Source organism: Alligator mississippiensis, chromosome 2, assembly GCF_030867095.1.
Source record: "Alligator mississippiensis isolate rAllMis1 chromosome 2, rAllMis1, whole genome shotgun sequence".
NCBI classification, from domain to species: domain Eukaryota; kingdom Metazoa; phylum Chordata; order Crocodylia; family Alligatoridae; genus Alligator; species Alligator mississippiensis.
This window is the reverse complement of record NC_081825.1, coordinates 150,830,550-150,844,304: the sequence shown is the minus strand read 5'-3', so window position 1 is coordinate 150,844,304 and position 13,755 is coordinate 150,830,550. Positions and strand designations below refer to the sequence as shown.

The 13,755-nt window shown below is 44.5% G+C and overlaps 1 protein-coding gene across 5 annotated transcripts in view; it reads right to left on the bottom strand.

The window, feature by feature from the left end:
- DSPP (dentin sialophosphoprotein) overlaps window positions 1-13,755 on the bottom strand; it is a 29,807-nt gene that overhangs the window by 3,936 nt on the left and 12,116 nt on the right. For all 5 annotated transcript variants that reach the window (XM_059722286.1, XM_059722282.1, XM_059722283.1 and 2 more), the window contains 4 exons: window positions 13,440-13,531; window positions 13,057-13,104; window positions 11,609-11,692; window positions 851-1,852 (listed from right to left, as the gene is read on the bottom strand). In XM_059722286.1, coding sequence (XP_059578269.1) covers window positions 851-1,852; window positions 11,609-11,692; window positions 13,057-13,104; window positions 13,440-13,493 — 1,188 coding nt within the window. In that variant the 5' untranslated portion in view covers window positions 13,494-13,531. The remainder of the gene's footprint in view (window positions 1-850; window positions 1,853-11,608; window positions 11,693-13,056; window positions 13,105-13,439; window positions 13,532-13,755) is intronic.

Genomic DNA, 13,755 nt, shown 5'->3' with positions numbered 1-13,755 from the left:
CATATCATAACATGCACATATATACATAATTGAATTCATATATGAATGTGTGTATAACATGTGTGTGTATATATATATTAATTTGAAATAAGTTTTAAACCTAATTTAGAAAAAACAGGTGCATATATTTAAATATTTTTTAAATGTAAATATATTAAATTTTAAATATATATTTTAAATATACATATAGCAAAAATGGCTATTATTCTATCTTTTGCATCTGGCTCCATGCTATTCACTATTTCCTGAACAAATATACAAATGGGAAGTACGCTTAGAACCCCACTAAATACCACAGCATAGAAAGTGGAAGAAATAATGATTTCCAGGATTAAAGGAACTGAAATACTATGGAATCAAACTGGATACCTGATGTGCAGAAACCACCACACTATCTCTGCCCCAAATCCCCAAATAACAGATATCTGCCCTTCTTCATGGGAATTCTTTATGTCTCTCAAAGACTGAGATGCTTCTGAAAATTTTCTGATGTTCTTCACAAGGCAAAAATGGCAAAATACCATATTTTTGCACATATATCCCGTGGGTTATACACGATTTTACAAAAAAAATGGATGGGTGTGTGCTATACAAGGGTGCGGGCTATGCACGGGCTATTTTTCAAAAGGGGGCCGGGGCAGGGGGGCGGCAGCGTGGGCAGGCTGGGGGGCCACGGCAGGGCCTGCTGGGCCCAGGTGGGCTGGGCTGCGCTGCTGCTGCCACTTAGATACCTACAAATGCAAAAAAGTGGCTTGTCTTAGCCACTGGGTGTTTCCCATGCTGATGCCTGAAGAAACATTAAGTTACTCTAAGTACTTTAGAGAACACAGCCATGCAGTACCTAACTAACCTTAGCATCTTCCTTCTCATCAACATTCGAACCTGCACGGCTGCTGTTTTCATTTTCCTCATCTTTGTCATTTTTGACCTCTTGGCTTTTTTTGTCTGCAGCCCCATCGTCATCCTCGGCACTTTTGCTATCAGAGTCTATGTCACACTCTGCATTTTCTTCTGTACTGCTGCTGACAGAATCTTCCTTATGAGTGCTGTCACCTCCACCTGGGGTACTGGTGTCTGGTATGACTGCAGTGTCACCACTCTTACCTTCATTCCCATTACTTTTCTTGCCATTCTTACTTCCCTCAGTATTCTTAGAGCCTGGGAAGTTATATAATGTTTCATCACCCGAGCCTTCTTCACTTGTATCTATTCCATTACCGCTGATGCATTCACTATCAGCCCAGTTTTCATTTCCTCCATTACCAGTGCCATCACTTCCAACTCCTCTGCTACTGCTGGACCCTTCAGTGTCAGTACCCCCATGTCCACCTTCACCTTTCCCTACATTTTGATCACCTTGACTTCCATTGATAGCACCACAGCTTTCCGCAGCCTCATTGCCAGTGATGTCTTTCTCTCCATCAGTCTCATTTCCATGAGTTGGGAAAACATAAGTGAGCCCATCTTTGTTTTGATAATTAACATTCCCTTCTCCTTTTCCAACAGCAGGTTCTTTGCCATCATTCTCATTTTCATCTTCCTTTTGGCCACTGGTGTCTTCCTCCTCCTCTTCATCATTGCCATCAGCAGTGGTGTCATTGCCATTTCCAACAGTCCCTGTGTTACCAAAGTTGTCCTTATGTCCTGTATCTCCATTCCCATCAGTATTAGCAGTGCCACCTTCTCCATAGACTTCTTCTGAAGAACAACTAGAGTCTATTCCTCCACTATCTCCATTTCTGGCAACTTCTCCATTGCTGGTAGTGCCATTTATATTTCCTAGTTGTCCCTCTTTACTTTCATTACTTTTATCACCATCATCTTCATTGCTGTAATCTGTTTTAGACACATCCTAAAATATAATGAATAAAAAGAATAAAAGAGCTCTTTAAGATGTTTCACTAAAAGCACTAACCTGAGGCATGCAGTACTATCCTGGGAGATAAAGCTGCCCTCCTGCTAACACTAACCACTGATGACATGAATCTAGTCATGTGCTTAAAGCCAAACATAGGATGTTGTTAGATGTTACCTTTCCCATGTGTTGTGTGCTCTTAAAACGTGAGTGTCTGCATGTTAAAGGAATGTCTACATGTTATGGTAGGAAATAACATCCAAGCAGACCCAGAGGAGGATCCAAGTGGACCCAGAGGAGGATCCAACCAGACCCAGAGGAGGAGGCGACGAGTGCTTGTCATAGGCGACTCCATCCTGAGAGGTACGGAAGGGCCCATCTGTCGCCAGGACCCCTCAACACGAGAGGTCTACTGCCTGCCTGGAGCAAAGATTCAGGATGTGACGGAAGTAATCCAGGCCAGGATCAAGCCCACCGATTATTACCCCATGGTCCTAGTCCATGTGGGTACTAATGATGCGGCCAGGAGAACCCCCGATCACCTGATGGAGGACTACAGTGCTCTGGGCGGCATGCTGAGGGAGTTCGGTGCACAGGTGGTATTCTCTTCCATCCTACCAGTGAACGGACGCGGAAGACGGCATGAGAACTGCATCAGAGAGACCAACTGGCGGCTTCGGCAGTGGTGTCTCAAGGCAGGCTTCGGCTTCCTGGACAACGACCCGCACATTACGATGAGGGACATGCTCAGTTGGGATGGGCTTCACCTGTCCCCCAAAGGTAAGCGTGTGTTTTCTTCTAGGTTGGCAGATCTCCTCTGGTGGGCTTTAAACTAGGCTCATCGGGGGGAGGGGAAGATGAGGGCGGGGGAAGCTGTGGACCACCAAACCATGTGGCACCCACAAGGACAGCCCAGCCTGAAGAAGGAGAACATTGGGAACCTGCAAGCCATGGGGCGGCCAGCAGTACAGCACAGGTAAGCAACAAGAAGGTAAGAAATAAGGGGCCCCTTGGGATTCGGAGCGGGGGGCAGCAAAGGCACCAGTCACAGGGCTCAAGTGCCTATATACTAATGCTAGGAGCATGGGGAACAAGCAGGATGAACTAGCGCTCCTGCTTGCAGAAAACACCTATGACTTAGTAGGGCTAACGGAAACCTGGTGGGATTCGTCCCACGACTGGGCGGTACGTATTGAGGGTTATAGGCTGTACAGAAAGGACAGGGTGGGGAAGAAAGGGGGAGGGGTTGCGCTCTATGTCAATGAGCAATATACATCAACCCTCATCAAGACGGAATCAAAGGATGAGGAAGTAGAAGGATTGTGGGTTAGGTTACATGGGGGGCAAGGAGAAAGGGATTTGGTGGTAGGGGTCTGCTACAGACCCCCACACCAAGGGGAAGAACTAGATTTGGGGCTCCTGAGGCAGCTCTCGGAGACCATAAAAGCTAAAGAAGTGGTAGTCATGGGGGACCTAAGCTACCCGGACATCTGCTGGGAGATGCAGATGGCAAAGTCCCACCATTCACGCAGGTTTCTAACCTGTGTACAGGACCTCCACCTGACACAGGAGGTACACGGTCCCACTAGAGGGAATGCCTTACTGGATCTGGTATTGGCAATGGGGGATGACATGGTAGGGGACCTACAGATCGGTAGCCATCTGGGGGACAGTGATCAACAAATAATAGAATTCTTCATAAGACGTCAAGTGGGTAAGGTAACTAGTAGGGTGAAAGTGCTAGATTTTAGGAAAGCTGATTTCAATGAACTCAGGCGATTAGTCAAGGACGCACTGCAGAGTAGGAGTTTTGAAGTGATAGAAGCCCAAGAAGGGTGGCTGTGCCTTAAGGAAATGATCCTTCGGGCACAAAGGGAGATGATCCCAATGCAAGGAAAAAGAGGGAAAGGGGCCAGGAGGCTTCCTTGGCTGACCAGAGAAATCCAGGGTAGCCTAAGGGTCAAAAGGGGAGCACATAAAAAGTGGAAACAGGGAGAGATCACCAAAGACGAACATACCTCCTCTGCTCACGCTTGTAGGGAGGCAGTTAGACGGGCCAAAGCTGCCATGGAGCTGAGGATGGTATCCCAAGTAAAGGACAACAAGAAACTGTTCTTTAGATATATAGGGAGTAAAAGGAAGGCCCAGGGAGGAATAGGACCCCTGCTAAATGGGCAGAAACAATTGGTGACGGACAGGGGGACAAGGCTGAACTCCTCCACGAGTTCTTTGCCTCAGTGTTCCTCAGAGAGGGACACGACAAGTCTCTCACTGGGGTTGTAGAGAGACAGCAGCAAGGCGCCAGACTTCCATGCATAGACTCTAAGATGGTGCAGGGTCACTTGGAAGAACTGGATGCCTTTAAGTCGGCAGGGCCGGATGAGCTCCATCCGAGGGTACTGAAGGCACTGGCCGACATCATTGCACAGCCACTGGCGGGAATATTTGAACGCTCGTGGTGCACGGGCCAAGTCCCGGAGGACTGGAAAAGGGCCAATGTGGTCCCCATTTTCAAGAAGGGGAGGAGGGAGGACCCAGGCAACTATAGGCCAGTCAGTCTCACCTCCATCCTTGGCAAAGTCTTTGAACAAATTATCAAGGCTCACATATGCGAGAGCCTGGCAGGACAAATTATGCTGAGGGGAAACCAGCACGGGTTCATAGCAGGCAGATCGTGTCTGACCAGTCTAGTCTCTTTTTATGACCAGGTTACGAAATGCCTGGACACAGGAGGAGGGGTGGAGGTCGTATACTTAGACTTCAGGAAGGCCTTCGATACGGTATCCCACCCCATATTGGTGAATAAGTTAAGAGGCTGTGACTTGGATGACTCCACAGTCCGGTGGGTGGCGAATTGGCTAGAGGGTCGCACCCAGAGAGTCGTAGTGGATGGGTCGGTTTCGACCTGGAAGGGTGTGGGCAGCGGGGTCCCGCAGGGCTCGGTCCTTGGACCGATACTCTTTAATGTCTTCATCAGTGACTTGGACGAGGGAGTGAAATGTACTCTGTCCAAGTTTGCGGATGACACAAAGCTATGGGGAGAAGTGGACACGCTGGAGGGCAGGGAACAGCTGCAAGCAGACCTGGACAGGTTGGACAAGTGGGCAGAAAACCACAGAATGCAGTTCAACAAGGAGAAATGCAAAGTGCTGCACCTAGGGAGGAAAAATGTCCAGCACACCTACTGCCTAGGAAATGACCTGCTGGGTGGCACAGAAGTGGAAAGGGATCTTGGAGTCCTGGTGGACTCCAAGATGAACATGAGTCGGCAGTGTGACGAAGCCATCAGAAAAGCCAATGGCACTTTATCATGCATCAGCAGATGCATGACGAATAGATCCAAAGAGGTGATATTTCCCCTCTATCGGGCGCTGGTCAGACCACAGTTGGAGTACTGCATGCAATTCTGGGCACCGCACTTCAAGAGGGATGTGGATAACCTGGAGAGGGTCCAGAGAAGGGCCACTCGTATGGTTAAGGGCTTGCAGACCACGCCCTGTGAGGAGAGACTGGGGCACCTGGACCTCTTCAGCCTCTGCAAGAGAAAGTTAAGAGGCGACCTTGTGGCTGCCTATAAGTTCATCACGGGGGCACAGAAGGGAATTGGTGAGGTTTTATTCACCAAGGCACCCCCAGGGGTTACGAGAAATAATGGCCACAAGCTAGCAGAGAGCAGATTTAGACTGGACATTAGGAAGAACTTCACAGTTAGAGTGGCCAAGGTCTGGAATGGGCTCCCAAGGGAGGTGGTGCTCTCCCCTACCCTGGGGGTCTTCAAGAGGAGGTTGGATATGCATCTAGCTGGGCTCATCTAGACCCAGCACTCTTTCCTGCCTATGCAGGGGGTCGGACTCGATGATCTATTGAGGTCCCTTCCAACCCTAACATCTATGAATCTATGAAAAGATGAGCTAAGTGTGCTCTTTGGGTGAGTATTATCACCAGCTGAAGTTAGGTACATCATGTTCAAAATGGGAATATTTCAAAAGGGCAGCATCTGGCACATTCTGATTGTGAAATTGTGAATAAAATGAGAACAATTAAAATACAGTAAACCTGCTTCAACTTTAACACTCCTTCATCCCAGGTTAAAGTTGAAGTGGGTTTGCTGCATTTGAATTGTTCTCATCTTCCTTGCATGTAACAGCTAGGAGCTGCCAAGTCTGCTCCATGGCTGCCAGCTCTCTGTTTATCCAGTGGCTCCTCTTAAAGCCCATGAAAATACAAAATAAAGAAATACATGCTTCAAGGTATGAGCTCAAAAACAGCAAATGAGACAGACCCATCCCTTGACTTAACCCAGTTTGATTATCATACGTTTTATGAGGTATTCCTAAAACCTACTGGTTCTTTCTTTCTAAAGTGAAACGTCCAATATGCCGCTTCCCATTTCACCACCATGTTTTCAAATTTCAGACCTTCAAACTGCATCCTCAAACTTTTCACATGCCTTTGATGCCTGAAGACATACTGTATTCCTGCAGGCAATTACAGAAATGCTGCATATTTGCTGGCATATCACAATTAGACAGCAAGCCAGGCCAACTCTGGCCATAAGAAAAAGGCAACCAGGTCCTGAATGAAAGGAGCCAACAGCACCAGTGATCCAGGCGCTGCAGACATGAAACATGAAGCTCTCTGCTCGTTAGAAAACAACATGTGATGTTCATGAGAGAAATATGGTGGAGGTGCTAAGAGGGGTCTCATTTGCAGAAAGGTGGAGGATAGATGTACAGGAACAAATAAAGTCTGCATGCATCCACCAATTTAGAGTTCTCAGGATTAAAAATAAATGAAATTGTCCACTCCCCCCAAAAGAGGCCCTTCTTCTCTCTGCAACTAATGGTATTGTTCTAAACACAGTTTGACTTTTAACACTTATCCTGCTAACAGAATTTCTGTTTCTGATCACATCCATCAGTTTTGACAAGGAAATCGAACCCTTTTGTTTCCCCGGAGCATGAATCTTGTTTTTCTCAGCATGTGCCGTGACAATGGCACATGGCTTGTTTCCAGGTGTAAGCCTGTTTGGTGAACATATGCTAGTAATGGGAGCTAAAATCAGAGCCTGTGCTTATATTTGGAGCAGACAGGAAAACCACCATCCTTTAAATATTACCAAATTAGCCCTGCACTGGCTGGAAATTACCAAGTGTCATGCTGGCGATGAGGCTGCTGCCTTACCAGCAGCATTGCTCTGGGGATTTAGCCATTCTATTCTTCCTCCTGCTGACTTGTGCGGGTCTGCTTCTGGTCTCATTCAACCCCGTGGCAGTACTCCCACTAACTTCAGTGGCGCCAATACTAGATTCTGCGAAGTGTCCCGTGTCCACTCCTATTGTACAACTAAGCAGCAGGATGCTAGGTGGCAGATATTTCCAAGGTGCCCTGAGGCATGTTTCTAAATAAATAAAAGCCTGGAAGTTGGTGAGACATACAAGTGGTGATAATTGTAGGGGAGCTAACCTCAACTAGCAATTGGGCCCCTGGTATTCTGAGGAGAACATGTGGGTTGTTTGCCTTTTATGCAGAGAGGAACTGTCCAAGCAGGGGTGCCTGACTATTCTTTAAAACCTAGATAGCTACTGTCTGTACTTGATGCTATTAGATTGGGGCAGACAACTATTTTGGGTGGAGGGCCACTTACTGAGTTATGGCAAGCTGTCGAGGGCCGCATGGGTAACCCCAGCTCTTAACAGGTGCCCTGCCCCCTGGTCGCCATCTTGGGACTGGAAGTCCTGTCCCCTAGCCCCTGACCTTTGGCACCAGAAGTCCCTCCCCTTGCCCCCAGAAGTGCTCCTTTCAGCAAGGGGTTTTGCCATCTCAGAACCAGAAAAAAACAAATTATATTCTAAAAATCAAACATCTACAACAGTCATCAACTTGATTTCAAAAAATCTTTTTGTCCTGATTTACATGTGTTTGTGTAGTGTACATAAAAGTGATCACACAATAGCTTAAAATGAGGTCTTACTCTTGGAAACTATGGGGAGCATGGGGGGTGGGTATAGGTTTGTGGGTGTATGGGTATGTGGGGGAGGGTGTAGGTATGTGTGGGGGGTGGACAGGTGTGGAGGGTTGTGGGGTCAGTGAACATGTGGCTGTCTGTGTGGATATGTGGGGTGTGGGTGAGTATGGGGTTTGTGTGGGGATTTGTGTGGGGGGAGGGTGGCTGGGTTGTGTGAGGGAGTGTGGGGGTCTGCATGTATGGCAGTGCAAGGGATGTGTGGGTGCATGTGTATGGTGGGGAATGCTTGTGGGACTCGCCCTACAAACACATACACACACACACTGCTTGCCTCACTACACACACACAGACACTGTGTGCTTGCCTTGCTACATGCACGCACATAGACATGACTGCTTGCCTCGCTAGACACACACACACACACATATTCTGTGTGCTTGCTTCACTACACACTGTGTGCTTGCCTACACACACTACACACACACACAGACAGTGAGGCAAGCACACAGCATTGTGTGCTTGCCTCACTACACACACACACACATTCATACACAGTGTACTTGCCTCAGTGGTGAGTGCTATTACTATATATAGCTAAATGAGGATGTTTTGTTCTTAATTCTTCCCATCCAAAGCACTCTCAAAGCAGTTCAATGAAATAAGTCTTAAATGAGTCATATGTGATGTTATTGTCCCCTCCCTTTTGCAAAGCACGGAGATAGTTAGGGAGTAGTGTTCAAGAGTGGGCACTGGGTCTGGTGCTTCAGTTTGAGGGAACTGAACTTCTTATACATACAGCCAGGTTTTCAGAGAAACAGAGCACCCCCATGCTCTTTGCCAAGCAGAAAAACAAGCCTCTTACTTGCTCAGTCTCTTGTGAGAACACCTCCTGCCCAATTGCTAGCTGGAATTAATAAACTTACAATTAGTGCTAGCTATATTTTTAACCAGCTTCACTTGCAAAATGTTTTATCTTCTTGTATCTCACCAGAATGGGAGTGCTAAGTACCATGGGCAAATGGTACCTCCTGAGCCTGGGGGGGCACCAGATCACCAACTGGGGGAGCCCAGCAGCTAGTCACTGAACCCAGAACCACTGGTGGCAAAACCAATGAAACCGGAAATGAACTTCAGAAAATCAGGCCCCATGTATCCAGCACTGGGCATCCAGAAATGAAGATGCCAAAAATTTAAGACTATTTTTGAAAGTCTGGGCCTAAGTGAATTTCCCAGGGCCACATACGAAGCCTGTGAAAATGCTATCAGTGAAACTCAGATTTCCTTGCTCTTAGTTCTATACTTTACCATTTAAAGTGAATGCAGAAACATTTTCATTCTGAAAAGTTCCTACACATTTGAAATTTTAAATTACTTGCAACTAAGTTAGGATACCTACTGCCACTTTACCACTGATCTTTTTCACCTACTATCTCAGCATCTTGTCTCATGAAGAGATCTCTTTTCCTGATGGCTACAACTTTGAATTGTGGACAGTACACTGAATTGATTTCTCCCTTCAATTCCTTTTAGGGTAGTGATGATTTCAGAAGTCAATGGCATTATCACCCTAACTGAACTAATTCCCCTGCTCATTTTACTAAACAGTGGTCTTGCTCACTAGCATATGCTGTCCTGACTTAAATGCCCCATGGAACCAGGCACTAATGTGAGTATTTGTGCAAAAAACCATCCTTTGGTAACTGTTTGTTTTCAAATACAATATATACTTGTACCACAACTTTCAGAAGTATCCATTGCTATTTGATCCTACTGTACCTTTCATTGCAATGAGACATTTTCCTTATGCTTCCATGAATAAGACTTCCCTGAATAAGATTTCAAAAGTTACAGGAGAAAAACCTCTCCATTTGAACCCACAGGAAATCAGAACTTTCATATGTGTTAGCAAATACATTCTGTCTTATGTTTTGTTTTAAATGGGTTAGATCAGTGATTCTTACCCAGTGTGACGCAGCGCCCTGAAATGCCTTGAGACCATTTCAAGGGTGCTGTGGGCTGCCATGCAATGTTAGCATTGTTAGGCACGCAAATGTGACTTACAAGATAAACCCAAAGATGTCAAATAGGAATCCATAAACTTAAAAACAGTCTGACCTGTTTTGGTTTTTCTGAGTTCTTTGCAACAGAAGAATTACTCTATTATTTTTTCTGTTGTCAAAAAATGAATAAAAACTAAGAACTGACATTGTCTGAGCGGTGCCTTGAGTCTATCAAAGGGTGCTTTGAATCTAAAAAGATTGAGAACCACTGGGTTAGATTCTCTGATAACATAAATCAACTAAAGTAAACTGATCTTAAAACTTTTATAATCTCTCTCTTATTTTTTATCCTTCCTAATAATGAACTGCATTTCCTATATCATGCCTTATTATTGATCATGAGTGACAAGATAGAGTCTTTCTATGTAACTGCAAATTAGTTCCTGTAATACATAACTGTGCATTACTACTACTGTATTAGTAATGGGATATAAAACAATATACGTGCTTGGAGGTGGAGTGGAAAGGAGTGTTTTAATTTGACTGGTTCCCAGACAGCCATTCTAATTAAAACAGTTCACTGTCATGTGTATTAAGCCCTTCCCCCCCGGGCTTTCAAGATGGCCATGGGGGGTACTTTAACTAAAGCTCATTCAACAAGGTTTAGTTAAAGTGCCCCCGTGCCCATTTTGACATGTGGGGACTTAATACACTTGACAGCAGTGGCGATGAATAGGAGGTGCACAGGGGTGCACATGTACCCCCTGAGAGTGCTGGTGCACCCCTGACAGCCAGCATTCCTGAGCAGGGGGGGCAGGTGAGAGCACTGGTGCCCCCCAACAGCACCGGCTAGGGTATGGGGCGCCAGGAGAAGCAGTTCCCATGGTCCCCCCATGGCCAATCACGCTCACCCAGAAGTGTCAGTTTGTCCCTGCCACCTGCAGGTGTGTGGGATTGGCTGTGGGAGACCCCTCCCCCCCCCCCCCGGTCGGTGGGATCAGCCATAGGGGGGACCCCCCCCAGATGCTGACTGGCCACTGGGGGGCAAGTGCCCCCCCGACTCAGGGGGCACCAGTCGCCTATGTCTGACAGTGAGGCAACGCTGGGACATTCTAATTAGTACATGGAGCAGATTCAATTAATTGAATCTGCTCCAACATGTTCCAGTTAGAACACAAACTAGCACATCTATATGCAACCTAGGCGTCTAAAGTTAGACTCCCAAGTGCACATTTAGGCACTCAAATAAGTATTTACAAACCTGAAATGAGACATCTGTTATTTAGACTGTCACCTGTATGTTCTAAAACCTCTTTTCTATTACATTACAAACCCAGAACCCTACTGGCCTGTATACCCCGGGGAAACACATTGATGAAAACACACATAGAACTTTCTACACAACCCCCTGCACAGCCAGGACTAAGAATCTGGCTTTATAACTCTGCACCATTTATAAATGCAGAGAAAGACAGAATCTGTGGCTCAAAGTTCAGATTATATAAAACAACTACAGTGGGTGACAGACAACAGTGAAGTCAGTGACTGACATGTTGATGGGTCTTTTCTTACCATTTACATGGCTGTTGTTAAGTGTACATACACTAAATTCCCATTTTTCCACCTCACCATTATTCAGTTATCTCACTATCCTTCCACACTAATACCCAGTTTCATTTCCACTGTCCTGACACCCTTCCCTTCAAAGATTTCACTCCTCCCTCCAAGGAGATGTATTCAGTCATAGCACAAGTGAAATAAAGAATCCATTTATCAAATGCATACCTGTTGTACCACTTCTGTCTTTTCTGGAGAAAATAAATGCACATTGTTGTCAGCAGTATCTCCATCCTGGAGGCTGATCTGAGTCTGCAATCAGAGCAGGGATGAACAATTAACTATGGAAAATAACTTTCTCAGGTTTAGCTGGTCATTCAATACTCATCTGTAAAGGCAGACAGTAGCAAATTCTGCTTTATTTGCATGAGTATGTCTACATTGCAGTCAAAGCTGTTACTGCAGCTCCTATAGACATACTTGAGCAAGCTTCAAACAACCTAGCTTGGGTCCTGATCAGAGCATAATTATGACAGCATGGGGCACAAAGTGGCCTAGGATTCTGGGTTTAATACCGAGGCAGCTAACCCACACTGAGCTCCATGCTGGCACAAATACGCTATCAGTACCCAAGTTAATTAGCTTATAGCTAAGTTGGGTATGTCTGTGCAAGGTGTAGTTATGTCTTTGGCTGAAGTGTAGATATAAGCATGCAGTGAAACAAGAAATGCCCTTCTGTAATGTCTCTGACCAGTGGTCTCTATGTTGCTGTCATCTGCTCCCATCATAATGTTGACTTAATGGGACCTTTTCGTATGTTCAGTCTGTTTCAGGTTTCCAGTACCAGGTATATATGCATAACTAATAAAGGTAGCAACACTGATTTTAATAAACTGTTGGTTGAAAACTAGGTCTCAGTGGTAGCTTCAATTTAAATTATTACTTATTTTAAATAATTATATAACTATAGTTAATGATTCATACAGTTTGGATGTATAGGGAGAGACTCTCATAATATCTGATTATAAAGAAAAACTTACTTAATTTAATTCTTATCAAATTTCTCTTCCAGGTGCCCAAATACTCAGGCAAGACTGTAGCCATAGAAGAGTTGTGTTTAATTTCCACAACTGCTACAAGTAAATTCCTATTATTTTAAAAAAGAAACCCCTTCAAACATAATCTAATCACTATTTAAATCACTAAATTAACAAATGCAAAAATTAAAAATTGATAAGACAAACCATTTTTCATGTGATGTATAATTAGACTGTGTAACTGTGTGTACACCAGGCACCCAGCTTACTGATTGCCAATGCAGGGGGAGCCCAGGATCATGATCCCAGACTCCCCCTGCACCAACAATAGGGTGTGATTGGGATCTGATCCCAATTCTACAGTCACACTTCCTGCCATGCATGTGTAAGCATGGCAGGAGGCACAATTGTTGGGTTCATGGATCACAGCCCATGACACCTTTAACTGAACTTCTGCCAGTTCAGGGGAGGAAGCCATGAGTGATTCTAAATAGCAGTGTTCTTTCTAAAATTGTACAATAGCATTTGGGGCCTTTTTTAGTAGAGGAAGGTCAAAACTGAATGGTGCCTTCAACATGGGAAAGAAGAAAAATAAGATAATTAAATATAGACGGGAATAGGAAACTTTGTATAACATACCTTGTATTCTCTATGGAAGCTGTCATTTCCCTTTTCACTTTGATGTATCTTTAAAAAAGAAGATCAAGATTCTTGGATGACTCAAAGGGAGCACAAAAAGTTATAGAAGATAACTTATTGATGTGATCAATAAAAGTTATAGAAGATAACTGAGTTTCTTGCAAGATACTAGGAATTTCTTTAAGGAAAATATTTTCCTTAGTGAATTTCATAAATAAATAAAGACATTTTGGGCGAGAGAATGAAACCTTCACCCACATTTGTAATATGTTATTTACTGAAATAGTACTCATTAGGGACTACTCATGTGAGTAATTGATATGAGTGTGAGTAAGGTTTTCGCTATCTGGCTCCTATTAAAAATATTTGTAAGAAAAACTTACAGGAGTAGACCAAGCTACTGACAGAATGCAAAAAAATATAAGGGCACTCTTCATCTTCTGCAGTGATTTCAGTCCAGAACAAGATACGTGTACTAGAAAGAAACAGATTATAAAATGAATTATAAATTCAAACATGTACATAAACTGTAAATGGTATATGGTTCATATACATTTAGAATACATCTACATGCAAGGAAAGTATTATGGTATGACATAATTCCTTAATATAAATATAAGGATGTTTTGAAAGCACATTCTAACACTTATCTATTTACTTGCTTCTGCTTAATTACTTGCAAAATAAATTGTGTGCTGG